General features: G+C 45.1%; 1 protein-coding gene across 1 annotated transcript in view; it reads right to left on the reverse strand.

Moving 5' to 3' along the window:
- SUGT1 (SGT1 assembly cochaperone of MIS12 kinetochore complex) overlaps nt 1-16,555 on the reverse strand; it is a 51,449-nt gene extending 34,894 nt beyond the window's left edge. The window contains exons 1-7 of the mRNA XM_025185289.3: nt 16,407-16,555; nt 16,280-16,325; nt 12,265-12,355; nt 9,486-9,555; nt 7,304-7,374; nt 3,305-3,358; nt 532-551 (exon numbers count right to left, since the gene is read on the reverse strand). Coding sequence (XP_025041074.3) covers nt 532-551; nt 3,305-3,358; nt 7,304-7,374; nt 9,486-9,555; nt 12,265-12,355; nt 16,280-16,325; nt 16,407-16,438 — 384 coding nt within the window. The 5' untranslated portion in view covers nt 16,439-16,555. The remainder of the gene's footprint in view (nt 1-531; nt 552-3,304; nt 3,359-7,303; nt 7,375-9,485; nt 9,556-12,264; nt 12,356-16,279; nt 16,326-16,406) is intronic.
- Nucleotides 16,556-18,852: the final 2,297 nt, after the last annotated feature.

An 18,852-nucleotide genomic window follows, 5' to 3' on the forward strand; every position in this document is an offset into this window, starting at 1 on the left:
TTTGCAGAAGAACTCTTCCACAAAAGAGTTTTTGCATGAGAACACGCCAGTGTAGACGTAGCCCAAGGGTTTTGCCATGGCACAGAATAGAAAGAGGCAACTGAAAAGTGGATTAAAGCACCAGCAGAATAAAAAGTAACATCATGCATGGAGACAATTCTACAAAGTTAAGCCACTTAATAAATTACTATTAATAGGAATAAGAATGCTTAAATTGAATTGATTCTTAAAAATTGATTGCACAAAAGAAAATAACTAAATTTGATTAAAACTTATGCATATTATAACTGCTAGAACTGTGTGCTTGTTTAATTCTTTGTAAGTCTCCAAGGCAGAAACTTCATTAGCCTGACATCAACAAGGAACGGAACTTTTGGATAAAGTTAACCTCCCAAAAATGCTATACAGTAGGAAGATTACTTTAAATTAAGAGCCTGTTAATAAGAAGCAACTAGGAAAAGTCTCAAAGCATGCTCCTTTTTAGTGCCACAGTTAAGAGCAAGCAGTAAGTATGTTAAGAAAAAGCCTTACCATTTCAGTCTGTGATCCTGCTGCAAGGACAAAAACAAGTTATATTTTTCAGACAAGAGCAACATGTTTAATTTACAAAATTGCATCTGTAAATTTTCTTCAAGGATTCAGAAATTCTATATTTGAATCATAGCACCATTTGTAACTAGTAATTTAATTTCAATTGTTAAGTCATGCAAAAGAATAACTGCAACACAAAAGTATATTCGAATTAAAAGACTGATTGCACCTTCTGATTCATTGTTTCTAACAAGTGAAACTTCTGTTATGACATGAAGGCTTTGGTAAATCAGCATCGAAGGCTTTGGTTTAAGATCTTCTATAGCAGGATTTCCCAACCTATGGGTAGCCATCATATTTCAAAAGGGTTGCCAGGAGTCTCCCCAGGTGGCTCTTAAGGAGCCATTCACACATTGTTTTGAATTGCCCTGGGTCACCAAGTCTTCCTGAATTGTCAAAATGGGTCCCCATCTGAAAAAGGTTGGGAATTGCTGTTCTTCAGTAATGTGCCTTGTTATCTATACAAGAGATTTAAAACTTGAGTATGTAAGAAAATTCTGATATGGACTCTAGTTTCAGAGAAGAGGGAGATGACATTCAACTAAGGAAGAGTTAAGGTTATTTGGACAACCATAACTGCGAAAAACCACACAGATTTTTTTCCACAGCAACCTTAAAAATGGCCAGAAATTCTAATTTAGAGATATTTAAGGTTGGTTCCCCTTACAATAACAGGAAGGCAAAGCAAAACACACTGCTTTTTACTGCTCTATAATGCATGATGCTTCTAAGACTGATTTAAAAAATTCTGCTTTGTTAACATTAAAAATATCAAGTTTTGAAATATTATTTGCTAGAAAATCCTCTACAGCAGTGTTTCCCAATTTTATTTGGGCACAGATCCCTTTTCAGCTTGAAAGAATTTCAAGGAACCCTTAGGGTTGCCAGGGTAAAATTTATCAAGGGGGGAAAAAAAAAAAAAACAAAACAACAACCTCACACTCGCCAAGTCCCACTGCAATTTGTGGAGTCAAAAAACCAAACCACACCCTCATGACAAGCCCCGCCGCAAAAAGGCTCTGTCTCTTTAAGAAGGGGAGCGCCTGGGGTTCTGTGGAGCATCAATTCGGAAACATTGCTCTATGGAATGGGCAAAATGACATGATAAAATCACTAAAACACGAACAGCTGAGAGGAAGGCATTTAGTCTAAGTAAAACAGGGACAAGAACAAGCTCAACACTTGGGAGCATAGCTATGTGGCAGTTATGACATCCTCTCCCATTTGAGAATGGAAACTATTCCAACCACAGTCCTTCAAAGCGTTCCTCCAGCAAAATCAGGACAGCCAAGACTTGATATTCATGTTATTTCTTCAGCATAATAGAAAAGTCACTGAAAAATCTTGAGGCTATCTTTATATGATATAAAAGATAAGTATCAAAACAAGTGACGTTCCTCTGCTGTTTGTTGTTAAATTAACTGCAACTCATACTGCTGTCACTGATCTTTCTTTCCCAGCAAACACTGCAAAGAGAGTAAGTCTGCAAATAAAATCACAGTGGAAGATAAAGTAGCCTTATGAGCTACTCCTTTATATAACCACAGCCTATATATATTCAAAGCCCAGGGATAACTTAAGAGTAGGTTGTGCCACTGTGTGGAAGAAGCTGTTCTAAACTGCATGCTCTCTGCCTAACTGGCCAATCCGCCAGAAGAACTAGTTCAAGTTCACCAGTGCTTCGGTCAGTGTTCTCTCACTGAACACTCCATTACCAACTCCAGATCTCAACAACTAGTAGGAGCATAGTTATTTTCACTATCATGGTATCAAAGCTAGGGATGTAATAGTGCAGTCGATTAACCGATAAGCAAAAACTTATAGGTTAATGTTATAGACTACACGCATTTCCCTCCCCCTACCATTGCCAGTAAATTTTTTTAGCAGCTCGGCCAGCAGTCCAGTTCAGTTCTGGCTCATGCCCGGTCTGGGATCTACCTCTGTTGCTGCTCTGCATTTAAAGTGTACTTGGAGCCAGGCAGCCCAGCTGAGTTCCAGCTTGCACTGGGTCCAGGAGCTCAGACCCCCGCATAGACAGTGGCTACTGCCTCTTTATCAGAGGCAGCAGCATTGGGTGACAGGCAGCTGGTCCACAAGCTCAAATGGGGGCTGCTGGACTCAGCACAAGCTGCCAGTTCTAGCTCTCTCTGATTGCTGAACCTCTGCACTGTAAATGTGGTAAGAGCCCAGTGACTCTTACTACATTTAAAATGCACAGCTGCAGCACAGGTGGCTTCCAGAGCCAGCACATGACGGGACTGCTCAGTCCCAGCTTGAGCCGGCTCCTGGAGCTACACCACTGCAGCTATGCACAGCGGTCCTACAGACTAATCATATAGTCGATACAAATTGTATCAACTCAACAATTAGCCTGATAACCGCATTTTAACATCCTTATTCCCAACACAGGGAAATTACAGATATGAAAAATTATGAAATATCTGGATTTTTGGTCTCGAAGTCTGAACCTGAAATAGGTACTTTTCCCACTTGCATGACTAATTATGGCATACATTTTTCCTTTAAAAAAAATCTAAAGAAATATTTATGAAGTTTAAGCAAAAAAACCTTGGGACACTGATCCTCACAAAAACCACTAGGGCACCTAGTAGTTCACTGTAATCAAAAGGCAAGTGCTAGAATGATTTCAGAAAAAATTTAAAAGCATAGCACACATCAAAAACAAGTAAAAATTAAGTGAGGCTGTTCTTACTGTTTAGTGTTTCTTCACATCTTTGAATCCAAATAGTAAAAGTAGTATCCACATCTAAAAGAGATTGAATATGAAACATTTCAGTTTCTCAATTCTGCTGCTCTAAAAACAGGTATTACTTGTCATGATGAAGCATAAAAAGCAGTTAAAACTATTTTCATTCTTAAATACAGAAGACTAGACATTGTCACGACTCCTTTGAGCCAATTACCTACACTATGTTTGGTATTAGTATTTAATTACATAACTCACTCCCCAGATCCATTGGATTAGAAGTTAAAATGCTTAAAATTGATTGGTAGTTCAAATAGCAAGTCACATTAAGTTTGAACTGACCCAAATCTAACTTCAGCTTTCAAGTTTCTTCACCACCTCCATTTAACTGTTCCTAAAGATAACAAGACATCTCTACTCTATTAGAACGACCCCCTCAAATTTTCAACCACGTGCATTAGACTGTAAAAGCCAGTCTGTTTCCCCCCCCCCCCTCACAATTCTGGGTTGCTCTCTAAAAGCTAACAGATGACTCCCAACCTAATATATTCCTCTAGGTTTTTAAAGTTGTATTAGAAAATTAACAGGGAAGAGAAATCAAAACTCTAGCTGTCTATTAAATAATAGAATAGGGAGATAATTTTCTAGAAGCCCAAAATTACAGGATGAGGTCTCTGATGTTTGGCAAATAGAGTGGAGTTGTGGATTACTGGGCCTGATCTTCACTTAATTGTTTTACCAGCATAGCTAGATCACTTATGGTTGTGATCTTGTTTTTCCCCCCACTCCTAAGTTATGTAGTTATATGAACATAAGTCCTAGCATAGTCATAGCCTCTCATATAGGTTGTACCTCCCTAAACTGAGACTGTGTTGCTGAACCACACACAGAGCCCAGGGATAGGGAGGTCTGGCAGCAAGGGCAGGTGTGGGGCAAGAGGAGTGGCAACTCTGACCAGGAGCCCCGGGGTGGAGGAGGGTACAGAATTTCCGGGGTTGTTGGGTGGTTTCTCTGTGGCAGAGAAACCTCCTCCCCAGAAGCATAGCAAACATCCCCTGCCGGCCAGAGTGGCAGCTTCTCTGCAGCAGGGTAGACTCCTTCCTGGGAGCAGAGCTGGCAGGCCCTGCCAGCTTTGCTCCTGGGGAGGCTTCACTGAGGACTCTGCAGTATAAAGCTTATTTAAGCTTCGTACTCCAGAGCCCACAGCATGTAACCAATGAGATTTTCAACAGTTACACAGTTAATCAATGTTTAACTTCCCTAATACTAATTAAACTAGCCAATTAGCCTGTCATAAGACAGGATTTTCAGGTCTCTCCTCCACGTCGGTCGGTCGGTCGCGCTCGCGCGCTCTCTCTCTCTCTCAGCTCTCCTCCGCCTCCTGCCTCTCTCGCCATCTCTTTCTTTCTCTTCTCCCGCTCCTGCCTCTCTCTCCCCACCCCCCTTCCCCTTCCGCTGTGGCGATTGGCTGAGTGCTGCCTGCTCAGCCAGGCTGCCGTGAGGGAGGAGGGCGGGGCAGTGACGTACATGGCCAGGAGGCGGGGCCGGGTACATCACTGCCCCACCCATCCTTTCCCTCCAGCCGTGGGAGAGCCCAAATGACCCCTTGTGCTGCTGGCTCTCCCGCAGCAGCCTGGCTGAGGGGCGCAGCACTCAGTTAAGTGCCACAACGGGAGGGAAAGGGGGAGCAGTGATGTACACAGCCCCGCCCCCCTTCTCCTCCCTCTGTGGCGGCTCGGCCGAGCGCTGCACCGCTTAGCTGGGCCGCGGCCGGGGACCAAGCAGCAGTAAGCTCCCTGGGAGCACGGACCCCAAACAGCTGCTTGCCGCTGCTTACTCCCCTGCTGCCGCCCACCTGAGCGGTGCAGTTCTTGGCCGAGCCGCCACGGAGGAAGGGGAAGGGAGGCGGGGCACTGACGTACATGGCCAGGGGGCATGGCTGTGTACGTCAGCGTTACAGACTCACAGACACTGGGATACTATATATATGATGGGCTTTGAATCTCATCTAATATGACAGTTCTTAAATCCCTGTGTGTGTTTTATTCTCTCATGGAATTTGTGGGTTTTAAATTCTCAATGTTCCTCCCTTTGCCTCAGAAAAATATGGGGTTTAAAAAAATGGGGGGGACGGGGGGGGGCGCACGCGCACTGGGGAGAATTTGCAACTACCTTGGAGAAATCATTTTATTCTGAACTGCTTTGCATTTTATCAAGACTACACTGACCAAACCCTTCCATAGTGTGGAAAAAGGCCAATTTCTCAAAAGCTACATACTTCACTAATTTAAGAGTTCAGGAATCCAAAGATTAATGTATTAGTAATGCCACATGACAGAAAACTAGGCCATTACCCCCTACCAAAAGGTTAGTTAAGAGTTGAAAAACAAATGACATTAAACACTCTTCTATGGCTTTCAGTATAATCTAAGATAAGAAAGTCACAAGCTTTTTTTATGAGCTCAGATATATACCTGGAGTGCGTAAACACCAAGAAACTGTCCAGAGAAAGTTATGTTCTACTTAGTTTACGCTTCATATTGCGTAATAACAATTAAGGATGTAAAAGAGTAATCGAATAGTTGATTACCCGATAAGCCTAGGTTTACCAGGTAGTTCAGTCTCAGAGGCAGCAAGGGACGGGGGGGAGGGGAGGGGGGGGGCGGGGAGGGGCAGGAGCCAGTGCTGGGGAAATCCAGGTTAAAAGCCAGCTTCCCACAGCATTGTCTCCACAGTGCTGGGGAAAGGGACAGCAGGCGAGTCAGAGGTTCAGTGCAAGACCCTGAGCGCAAGCGGTGACTGAAGCAGTCCCCTCTTGCTTCAGGTACCTGAATACTGTGCCTTTGCCTTTTAAATGTAGTAAGAGCCATAAGGCTCTTACTACATTTAAAAGGCAAGGGCATAGTGGGGTTAGCTCCTGGGGCCAACACGAGCTGGGACTGCTTAGTCCCAACTCATGCCACCCCTGGGAGCTAACACTGCTGCAGTTCAAATGCAGTAGGAGCCAAGCTTCTGCATACACAGATTGTGCTAGATTTAAACTGCAGAGCCACAGAAGAGGTAGAGAATGTCCCCTCCTTGTTAATTAATCACGTAGTCAATGGATAGTCCATCAACTAGCTGATTAGTCGCAATTTAACATCCCTAATAATTCTTTCTGTGTGCAGGCTTTTCTATTATGCTCATCACCACAGTACCTGAGCACCTCAAACTCCTTAATTTATCTACAATGTACACTGTAAATCAATTCTGAAGCACGGAAATATCCCCTTTTAATATACAGGGAACTGAGACACAGGGGCTTACATTTTCAGAAGTGGCTACTGATACTTCATGGTCAATTTTAGATACCTTAAAACAGTTTAATTTTTAGGTGAGTGGGTCTGTGCTTTGTGAAATTTAGGCCTGTTGACACGTTTAGGCATCGCAACTTTTGGATGCCCAGCTAAATCACTAGTCACTTCTGAAAAATCTTGTTCTTTAATTTAACCTGAAGCTTTTAAATATTTACTGATTAGTAGAGCTGCAACTCTGTCACAGATTCTGTGACTTTCTGGGACCTCCGTGACTCCTGCAACCACCAAGAGTTTTGGTGTGGGAGGGGACTCATGGCAGGGTGTCAGGACAGAAGGGCATAATTGCTCCAGGCAGCACTTACCTCAGGGGGACCCCCCAGAAGCAATTACATGTTACTCAGCTCCGAGGCAGAGGTGTGGTAGCTTCCATTGGTTGTAGAATATAGGGACATGTCACTGCTTCCAGTGAGCTGCACGGAGCCAGGTAGGGAGCCTTTCAATGCGGGCAAACAACCCCCATCCCCACCCATGCTACCTCCTAATCTAAAGCACCCAAGATAGATTCAGGGGTCTATAGTACAAGTCATCAACAAGTCACTGGCTGCGAATTTTTGTTTACCGCCCAGTGACCTGTCCATGGCTTACTAAAAACTTGATTAAAATATAGCTTTACTGATTAGTGTGCAAAAAGTGTAGTTTCAATACTTACTGTCCAATTTCTGTCCTTCTTTGAAGGACTCAAGAGCAGAAGTATAGTTTTTGATATGGTATTCACCTATCCTGACATTCAAAAAAAAAACAAAGAACAGAAGTTACATTTCCAAATTCACACTTCCGCTGAGCAGAAGATATTTTACATTACACTGTATCTGGGTGGGAAAGTGTGATCTATTAAATTTGCTTTGAATAAAAGCTACAAATATGCCATGAATGTAATTGAGATGCTTAGAACAGGGTAATACTGAAAATGTTGACACATTGGGGAATTTGGCACACTGTGTACTAATACAAGAGCTTTATTACAAACACTTCAGTGAGTCACCAAAATTAAGAGTAAAAGTGGTGTCAACTATAACATGCCATTGTCCAACAGTTATCTTATGAAGATCTAAATAATTACAGCTAAGAAAACTTTCTGCACCCACTCCTCCCTGAAACTGAGCCTTGTCAACTAACTTAGTTAGCCTGTGTTCCATAAAAGGGCAAGAGACTTATTATATGATGCTAAGTGTAGCTAGAATACGCACAACAATATATTTAAAAAATTAGCAGATGTACCCAATGTTGCTCGAGTCTTTAACTGAAGGTGGGTTTTGTTTTTTGAAAAATAAATGAAAAATACATATGCTTTATTTAAATTATTGTATTTTTAAAAAAAAGAAAACAAAGGCTGGAATGAGGGATCAGGAGTAAGAAGCGGCAGGGTGTAGGTGGCTTAGGGCAGAGGGTTGGGAGGTGTGAGGGGCTCAAGGCAGAGGATGGGGATCTCAGGGCAGAGGAAGTAAGTGTGGTTGCAAAAGTCAAGGAAGATGGAGGTGCAGGACTCAGGGCAGGGGGCTGAATACAAGGAGGTGGGGGGGGCACTTACCAGGGCCGCCTAGGGCAGTGAGGGTGACACTGCTTTGCAGCAGCTCCTCCGGGAGGGGAGGCGGGGGAGAGAGAGCGCGTGGGAGTGCTCCCCAGCCAGCAGCTCCTCCCAAGGAGCTGAGGTTAAAGTCCTTGGAAGGCAGCCCATCCCGGTGTGTGTGTGTGGGGGGGGGAGGGGGGGATCTGAGTCTGTGCGTTGTCAGGTGAGGGCTGGGTTCAGTAGGCTGGGCCTGGCCTCCAGCTGCTACCCCCTACCTGGCCCGCAGCTCACTGGGGAGAACTGCTCCTGCCCACCCTGGCCTGCAGCCTGCATGCAGGGCAGCTCCCAGACTGATGCCATAACCCCAGCCTGCAGCTGTTTTAGGGGGGACCTGGCTTAGGGCAGTGCTACCCCGCCCATCCTGCAGCCCATGGGGGGGCCGGGGGAAGCACTCTGTGAGCTGGCAATGGCCTCCAGCTGCCTCTCCCAACCCCACAGCTGATCTGGGGGGCAGTGCTTCAGGGGCTACCTTCAGCAGCCCTCCATCCTGCAGCCTGTTTGGGGGGCTGCTCCATGAGGTGGCCAGGCTAGCCTTCAGGAGTCCCCTCTGCCCCAGCCTGCAGGCTGTCTGGGGGGCTGCCCTCTTCTCCAATGGGTCCTCACCCAACGTCCAGCAGGCTGTCTATGGAGGCCAGGCTCTAGGGGCTGTTCCCTCCAGCAGCCTCCCTCTACAGCTTGCGGTCTGTCTAGAGAGGGACAAGACTTCAGGGGCTATCCCTCCTTCAGTGTGCTCCCAGCCTGCAGGCTCTGGCGATGGTGGAAGCAGCTCTTGAGACTGCCTCTAATCCAGCAACCCCCCCCCCACAGGGGTAGGCTCCAACTTGGGGCAGAGAGGCTCCTTACCGCTGTGCTGGCAGGCAAGATGGAAGAGCTCCATCCCGATGGCCACTCTTAGTGCTATAGCTGCTGTCAGTGGCCACTCTCTGTACTGCATCACTCCTCTCTGTGCCCCTCCTTTATGCCATCCCTCTGCTCTCTGCCCCCTCCCTCTCCATATTATGAAAAATAGTCTTCCGTTCCCAGCACTTCCTGTTTTTTGGACACAACCAAACCCTCACTTTGGTTTAAATTAAGGTAAGAAAAAGCTGAACATGCCACATTTAATGGTCCTAACTCTTACTGTTTAGGAGGAGTTCTTGAATAAATGGACTCAGACACAGACAGATGGACTCACAGACAGATGCATTCTAAAATATTATATCATATGATAAATATATATATGATAAATGGAAAGTAGAAACTTGCTACTTGTGGCTTTACATACCCTTTCCTGAGAAAAGCTGTGGCATTATCAGGATTGAGTTCTAGGGACTTCTTTGCATCTGCAACAGCATCTGTAGAGAGTCAGTTTTGCATGTTAGCCTCTGAAGAATTGCATTATTCCAGTTACATATCTTAAACCAAAAATCTAAAAGGCAGACACACAATTCAGTCCCAACTTAAATATTCACTCATAATCTCACATGTTCAGAAATACAGCACAAAACCTGCAAATAAGCAGTCACTTCTTAAAAAATGTAGAGTATGTTACCCTGGCTCTAAAAACAGTAAGAATAATTGAATTTGCCCTAATACTGTATTTGACTTGAAGAAGAATATAGAATTAGAAAATTCAGAATGTCAGATGTAACAAAAAGTAATTCACTTACTAAAGGCATTGCTTAAGTGAAAAATAGCCTGAGGTTAATGCTATAGTTAGATGTCCAAGTTCCTTTTTTGCATCTTAAATGAAGCATGTCAAGTATTAGTTTTCTTAATTTATGCAAAAAGTCATGAGCATCAAGTACAGCAATTAGCTAATGATATTGTCACCACTCATGTGCACCACTACATGATGCAGAATTGAGAAATTAATGTTGGGTATGCAGATTCTCCTTTTTCCCCTCCACTGAAATGGACTGCAAAAATGTTTGCTGCCACCAGAGGTCACCAGACACAGCAGAGCACAGCACCAAATAGAGGACAAGGCCAGGGAAAAGGGAAGAAAACTGGAGGATTCCCAGCAATGGCAGATCCCAGCACACCCTGAAGGATGGAGATGGCATGCAGGAAACTATGTAAGTCCAGGACCCAGCACCTGGCTATTTCTCCCTCTAGATCCCTGGGCTCTGAGGGGTAGTGTCTATGAATGTCTGGCCCAGAGAGTTGAGCATGAGCTGGCCTGGGGCAGGGCTGAATATCTGGGTTTGAGGGGAAAAGGGTAGAGAACCAGGTTGCTATAAAGATTTATTTAGCTCTCTGTTCCCAGAGGAAAAAAATTTCTGTATTGCTATAGATGCACTTGCTGACAAGTATTTTGACAAACTAACAAGATAATTCAAGCTGGCATAACCATATACAGGCAGTCCCCGGGTTACGTACAAGATAGGGACTGTAGGTTTGTTCTTAAGTTGAATCTGTATGTAAGTCAGAATTGGCATCAGCCGCTGCTGAAACTGATCAGTTTCAACAGCGGCTGAATCTGGACACCAGTTCCACTTACATACAGATTCAACTTAAGAACCCCAGGCATCCCCAAGTCAGCTGCTGCTGAAACTGATCAGCAGCTGATTCCAGGAAGCCCAGGGCAGAGCAACTCTGCCTCGGGCTTCCTGTAGTCAGCCGCTGGTCAGTTTCAGCAGCCGCTAACTTGGGGACGCCTGGGGCAGAGCAGCTCAGGTGCTGCTGGGTTGGTCCAGTAGCGCGGCCGCTCCTCGGCGCTACTGGACCAACCCAGCAGCACCCCAGCTGCTCTGCCCCAGGCATCCTGATTCAGCCACTGCTGAAACTGATCAGCAGCGGCTGAATCAGGACGCCTGGGGCAGAGCAGCTGGGGTGCTGCCGGGCTGGTCCAGTAGCGCCAAGGAGCGGTGCTGTGGGACCAACCGGCAGTGCCCCACCTGCTCTACCATAGGCCCCCAGCTTTGCTCCATATCTCCCTGGTCTGCTGGGGGGGCACTAGCTGCGTTCCCCCCCCAGCAGACCAGGGAGATGCTGAGCAAAGCGGCGGAGGACCCGGGGCCGGACCCGCGGCCACTTCCAGATCAACTGGAGGCGCCGCGGGTCCGGCCGGGTCCTCAGCGGCTTTGCTCAGCGTCTCCCTGGTCTGCTGGCTCCCCCAGCAGACCAGGGAGACGGGGAGCAGCTTTTCTCGCCCCGGAGGCGGCAGGACCAGGCGTCCCGCTGCTCCAGTCCTCCGGGGCAAGAAATCCCCGTTCGTAACTGCGGATCCAACGTAAGTCGGATCCGCGTAACTCGGGGACTGCCTGTAGTGTTATTTTGACAAATATAATGTGTAGAATTTTAAAATATTGTAAGATTTTTAATTTTTTGGCTCAAATTTTAACATTTATAGGGCAGAATTACCCCAGGAGTATAATAGTTTATAATGTGCATTCCAAAGCCAATTATATTCAAAATTTAAGACTGACTTTGTTTGTGTTTAAGAACTAAATCAGATACGGAAAGAACAATTTAGAACCTTGGTGTCCAACACACTAGCCACATGTGACTATTTAGCCAACTAGCCACACTCAACCGGCCACGTACAAGCCACCGTATTGGCTACTGCTTCCTAACTGGTTGGACCCCACAGATTTAGAAGGTGTTTCTCAAATAGAACATATTGAAAGTTATATTTCTGCTTCTACACATTACAATTTCAATAGATAAAAAAATAAAATTCTAAATTCACATTCCTGTTTCATATATGAAAAGGTGCACTATTTCTTCTGCATGACAGAATTCAAAGTCTCTACCGTGAAGCCATATTTTGATGGAACATTTTAAATAAAATATGGAGAAATCTTAAGGCCTAAAGCCTAAAGTAACTGAGCAATAACTTGAAATAATGTTATTGTATTCATGTACTTAATACATTAAATAGAAAGTTAGGACTGCATCAGTCATCAGAAGAGCTATGTTAGTGGCAAATGTGGGTTGCTTTGATTAAAAATTACAAATCTTTAAGACCATTACTATACTTTAATTTTAAGATATATCTCTGTAAGGAATGTTATAGTATGGTATTAAAGGAATAAACAGTATTGTTTAAGATATGTTACCCCAGTAATTCTGTAGAAGAATATGAGCATAAGCTCTTTGACAGTAATATTCTGCATCATCTGGCTTCTGTTCCAAGGCCACTGTCAGCTTCTGCAAATCCAAATACAAAAATTTAAAAGGACAGTTTCTGTAAATCCCTGCAACAACAGAACCCATTGAGTAGCCCACAGTGAAATTGTTCCTAGGGCAGGGAAAAAAAAATCCAACACCACTAATTAGCACAATTTTGCTTTAAGTGCTAAATATTACTAAATATTCTGAGCTCACTGGAATGCCTGGTTATTCCCCAGTTTTGATCCTCAAAGACTTTGCCTCAGTGTTAACAAAGTCAAAAATATGGTTGACTCATACTTATATGGTTTATTCAAGTGACTTTAATGAAAAAGAGCAAACACATTTTGAACAAATAAGTTATAGTACACATTTTTGTGTGTATGCAGCATAGACCATTTTATAACTCTCACAAATGAGCAGCAATACCTGTTCACCATACTAAATACTCAGCCTTCAACCCTCAGCTATGGAATTCTTTCCCCCGGGACATTCACCTGGCACCAAAGTTGGCAATGTTTCGGTGCCAGGCCAACACCACCCTTTTTACCTGTGCTTTTATTGGTGTTGGGTGTGGGTCCCCCCTCCTCTTAAGGTGTTTTAGCAGGTTTTATGTTCACCCCACTTTTGCATCTTGTATTTTACTTAATATAACATTTATTGTGTTTTTAAAAATTGTGTAAGCCACCTTGAATATTTTAAATAGAGAGGAGGGGTAAAAATATTTTAAATAAATACATTTTGAAAGAGATGTCTCAGATATAACTTTACAAGGTAGAGCTTTGGCTGAATATTGTAAGTCTTGTACTGCTCTCTGCAGGGATAGTTAATCTCCATAATTCTGAATTACTTTGCTAGATCCTAATCTGGCACCTCAGCTACTTAGCACAAAATATGCAGAACAATTTTATTTGGGCATAAAGAAGACAATCCCTGTGTAAAAGAGCTTACAATTTAAGATTTGGCTATCCCATGTAATTGAGGAACAAGAGAGCGAAGGACGACAACAAAGTATTAGAAATTTCAGGCCACAAGAGGACCCAAATGCGCGTGTTTTTCCTTTAATTATAAAAGCAGAAATCTCATCAATAGCAAGTGGATCAAGAGTCCTTTGGCAGAATTTAAACCAGCCAGTACCATGCATAAAATACGCTAGCTCTTTGCTGGTTATGTTGTCACTTCTGCTATGGACTCCCAGTATTTAAAAAAAAAAAAAAATTTGTTCTTGTTTTTTTAACTACCTATAGTACCTCAACATGGAACAGTATTCAGAGGACATGAACACAGAGTAGAACATGTGGCAATGAACTCTTATATTTCAACAAAGAGAGCCAGGAGAAAGGAGGACAGACCAAACACATTACAGAAATAAATCAGAATTTGACCTGGTTACATGAATGCCATCCTGAGACTAAAGTAGCAGCCTTGAAAGCATTTATAACTGTAAGAGGTATTCTCCCACCCTTCCTGGATAAAATGCCTAGGAATGAATACACACACTGAAAAACCTCCAGCATCTACAAGATGTAACAGTCTGATTGCTTAGTTATATGTTTCTGTAGCTATATATTTCTGAACCAATCACCCTGGTCCTTCGTGCCCCATACTCAAAAGACAGTCAATAGAAACTACAATTCAGTGTGCCTGTACTGACACTCAAAGCCCTCTAGCAACTTGCGAAATTGCCTCTTTCTACATCTACTTGACTTCCCATTTAAGGATGTTAAATTCAGATTAATCAACTAATAGAATAATCAACGTAACTTGCAACGATTATTCGATAACGGTGCTTCTACCTTTGAAACGTAGAATTGAGATGTCAAAAGCAAAAGTGCTTTGGAGAACCTGGAGCGAGCTGAGGACTCAAACAGTCCCCACGGGCCGCTGATCCCCGCTCCCAGCCACACTTTGCTTTTGAAACCTTTCAAAAGTGGAAGTGCTGTCAGTTCCCCACTGCACTCCTGTCCCTTCTCCCCACAGATACAGCACTGAGGTGAACCAGCTTTTAAGAAAATTCCCTCCAGCAATGGATCCTGCTTCCCCCTATTCCCCCACACTGCCTCTCTCTGATAGAGGGAGCAAGCGGGAGGGGACAGGGGACAACTGCTTACATCCCTACTTCCCATAGCAGCTACAGTCGACTCTTAAGAGTGTGTCTACACTGCAGGGCTTAATTGAAATAAGGTATGCAAATTGAGATGTCAATTGCATATTTTATGTCGAAATAGCTTATTCCAAAATAGGGAGCATCTACACAGCACTTATTCTGAAATAGAGCACTCTTCTGCCGACTTCCCTTACTCCTTGTACAATGAGGGTTACAGGAGACAGAGTAAGAAGGCTTCCAGCTTGACAGTACTTTGACACTATTTCAAAATAACTGCCTGTTGTGAAGATGTGGGCTAAGTTATTTTGGAATAGCACTAGTTATTTCAAAATAATGTTGCAGTGTAGATGTACCCTAATTCTGAAAGTGTAGATCAGAAGTAGACTTACAAGCACTGCAGATCTTCCACACAAAGAAAAAAAAGACATGGACTACAGAAAATCTACGAGAGTGACAAGATTTTCAAAACTAAATTCAAAATATACTCCTTTGACATGGCTCTCTCCTCAATATGTTCCTCACAAGTGACAAAATTATCTGCATAAATATAACAAAATTAACTAATTATACCATTTCTCTAAGAGGCTCAGGACAGAGACAGTTATTTGCTTTCAAATGCTTTTGAGTAGTTCTTCAGTTAATATAGACTCCTTTGCTATACAAGTATCTAAATTAAAAGAGGCAGCCTTGTGACAACCAAGGAAATACATGATTAGCATCTGGAGTAAAAATATTCATCTTACTGTGTAGACACATGAACAACATTACTAGTTACAAATTTGGACCTAGATATTTGCACATCTTACATTTATATAGTAATGTGAGTAATCCCACTCCAAAGGAACTGTGTAATTTATGCACATGTTAAAGTGTAAGCAGACATGGAGCTTTGGATAATAGATGCCAGATGCTCCTTTCACTCTAATATATGCTTATAACTAATATATATATACAGAAGATGTATAAAACTTTCATTGCCAGTGGTAACTAGGCATAACTGTTTCGAAACAGTGCACTTCCAAAACCTGAAATCTATTCCTTTCCTGCCTAATACGCATCTATCCTCTCGTCAGAAAATCATTTCTTCCAAAATAACCTAATGCAAATATCTCCTTTCAAATAAGTGGTTATGGTGTAGACTAAAAGTAACCAAAAACTATTATAGTCATGCATAAAACGTATAAAACTCCATCACTCTGTCACTCTGCATCCTTTGCTGCCAACCACACCTAATCCGTACGCCATTTAAACTGCAGTCTACTGAGACTTGGGATCTGGTTTTATCATTACTTATAATACACTTAGCACACATAGTTGGCACCTTATAAAAATGCTAGTGCTGAAAATAGCTTTTGGGGCACTCTCCCATAACAAACAACTCTGAAGAAACACTGTGGTCTAGCAATAGAGGGAAAACGAGGTCACGAAATTTAGATTCTTATTCCAGCCCCAACACTAACTCGGCGAGGCTGCTGGAGAGTCGTTTGGGCACTGCCTGCCTCAGTTTCCCAAACTCTATGACACGCCTACGTTGCAGGCACTCTGGGGCTGGGTGCGTTAGCTCCCAAAGTGGGCGGAGGGTTTCTCACGGGAGCTGTAACAGAGACGCGAACTTTAATCTGCACCGGCATTAGGGTCATTTAAGCAGAAAAAGTCCAGGGAACGGAACTACTGAACTGCGCCCAGCGCGCCGCACCTCGGAGCCACATGGCCGAGCGCCCGGCCGGGGCTGCGGCTCGGGTCCAACCTGCGCTTCCACCCGCTGAGACACGGGCAGACCCAGAGGGGCCGAACACGCTGCCCCGCCCCGCGAGTCCCTCTCACTCACCCGCCCGCCCTCCCGCCTGGCCTCTCACCTGCGCCGCCGCCCCCGGGTCCTGCTCGATGTCTTCGTCCGGGAACCTGGCGAGGGAACAACACAGCAGCGCGGTTAGAGGCGGCTGCGGCCAAGGCCGCGAAACGTGGCGGGGGAGAAAGACTCACCGCGGACGGGCCGGGTCCAAGGCCGCCGCCATCCTGCCGCCGCCTCCACCAGCGGCCTTCGCGATCTGAGCAACAACAAACCCGCCCAAGGGGGAACCAGCGGCGCGCGTTCACGCAGGGGCTGATGGGACTCAAGGTTGGGGTGACGTCACGCCCGTTCCTCCAGTAACTGCCGCGGAGGGGGGGGCACGTGACGAAGCCGACGCGCTCGGCACCCGCCCGCCGCCTTACGTTGGTAGCCAGCACGCGGGGGAGAACACCCTGTTGGTGAAACACCTCCCCCGCGCGGGAGGCGGCACATCCCGCTCCTGCCCCTCCCCGCCGTGGCTGGCATGGCAACGGAACGGGCCTCCGCGGGGCCTACCCAGGCCTTTCCCGCCGCTCTCGAAAAGCGGGCCAGGACCAATGTTCCTTCTCGTCTTTTCCATCCGTGGGCGCCCTGCGATTGGTTCCATGCGCCACCCGTGGAAACTCAACAGCCTGTTCCCTCTCTCCCTGAGCGGCCTCTGGTCACACACCCCTCACTGGGAGGGGCACCAGGGCTGACCTAGACCTGCTGGGACCAAGCCCCTTGCTGGGGAGGATGAAGCCTGCCGGTGCAGAGGGGCTTAGACTTTGGCTTTTTCTCTGCCACCCAAGGCAGCAGAGCTTGGCCCAGACTCAGGCTTCAGTTGCCCCCTCTTGGTGTCGGGTAATAAGAGTTGTCCGATGAGCGCTGTGGTGTCATGAAGTTTGAGACGCCCTGGCTTAGCCCAATAGGAGGACTGACTGGCTTAGCCCAATAGGAGGACTGCCCCCGGCCCGGGCTGGGTTCCTCCACTGAAGCAGGGCCGCCTGAGCTTTCTCTTCCTGAGTCAGCGGGTGCACAGCCCTTGCTTGCTCTTGCCTGATAGTTTAGCAAGCAGCAGCTGTAGAAGTATTTGCTAACTAACCTGCACCACTGGGGCAGCAGCATGCCGGCTTTCCCAGATGAGTGGCTGTAGCTTTTCATACACCCCAGTTCATACTCTTGTCGTTCAGAGGAGCAGTAATTCAGACTCAGGTACTCATTCCACCAAACCGGTTTGAGTCTTCCCTCGGGCAGCAACAGGAGAAAGGCCAGACTGCTGAATAGAAGTACTCATAACTCGGAGATGCTTTGGACAAAATACCTCATATAACCTGGTAATGTTATGAGAAATGGATCTGTACATCTTATTTTGGGGCAACTATCATTCTCAGGGCTCTACAAATACGCTTATCTACTCACCCCGGTGAGTAGATTTCAGCCAGTCACCCCATTCGCTGGCGGTCCATGCATGCACAGCGCGAGTCTCGCACATGCACAGTGCGGGGCTGGCGAGTGGTTTTCGCTGGGATCATGGAGCCCTGATCATTCGTATATGTGAAGTTAGAAATAGGAACTATGAGACTTTATCATTTTAAATTGGCCAGTGAGAGTTCCCCCCAAGCCTTAATGATATGATCAATTTAATTACTTATAAATAACCTTGTTTGTAAGTTTAAGCAGTGGTTGGTCCTAGGAACAGATGTGACCATACCACCTGGTACTGGGATTCTATTTTGATCCTGGTATTTTTCCATGGGGGGCCAGAACAACAGGTTCCCTCCTTTGGGAAAAGTCTATTTAAGCAATGAGAACTGGAAGCCCTTTATCTTCAGCTGGCCTGGAAAACCCTAAAAAGATACAAAAGGTTGGAGACCCAAGTCAGGGTAAAAGAGTCTCTGACCTGACGATTATGCCTGAAATAAGAACAGCTCTTTAGGGTAAGAATCTGCAGTAAGTTTTTTAGTGAATTAGAATTAGCTATGCATTTCCTTTTAATTTAGTAACTTAATTTGAGCTGTCTGTTTTCATTTATAACCACTTAAATCCTACTGTTTGTACTTGATGAAAACACTTTACTATCAGGCCTAGAGTAAAGAATCGTTACCTGGAGGGAATGACCAGTGTGCATCTCTCATTGAAAGGGAAGCTGACTATCCTCATGAGCTTTCCTAGTGTAAAACTTTACACAGAGAAAGACAGATTTATTTGGAGTTTTGATCTATTTGGGGTTTGGGTGCTGTGCCCTAGAATTAAATCTCCCAGAGTTAAAGTGGTTCAGTCTCTGCATTCTTTCCAGGTGGGTGGTAACCAAATTCTGTGCCTTGTTTGAGGGAGACCAGAGGATCCAGCACAGCAGGATAGAGTGGTGGGGAACCCCAAAGAGCAAGAAGGTAGTAGTCAGTGGCGTGATCAACAAACTGGGAAACAGTCCCTAGGGATCTTCTGTGACCACACCCCATCACAATATGGCACTGATATTTGCCAAGTTTTTTCTCAGATTTATCTGGAGTTAACCAAGGTTGGTACTCATCTAGGGATTGGCTGTTGTCATTGTCCTGCCTGTCATGTTTTCCTGGGGGGTGAAGCCATGACTTGCCACAGTTGACCTTTCTGCCA

The sequence above is a fragment of the Pelodiscus sinensis genome, chromosome 1, assembly GCF_052426305.1.
Source record: "Pelodiscus sinensis isolate ZL-2025 chromosome 1, ASM5242630v1, whole genome shotgun sequence".
Lineage (NCBI taxonomy): Eukaryota > Metazoa > Chordata > Testudines > Trionychidae > Pelodiscus > Pelodiscus sinensis.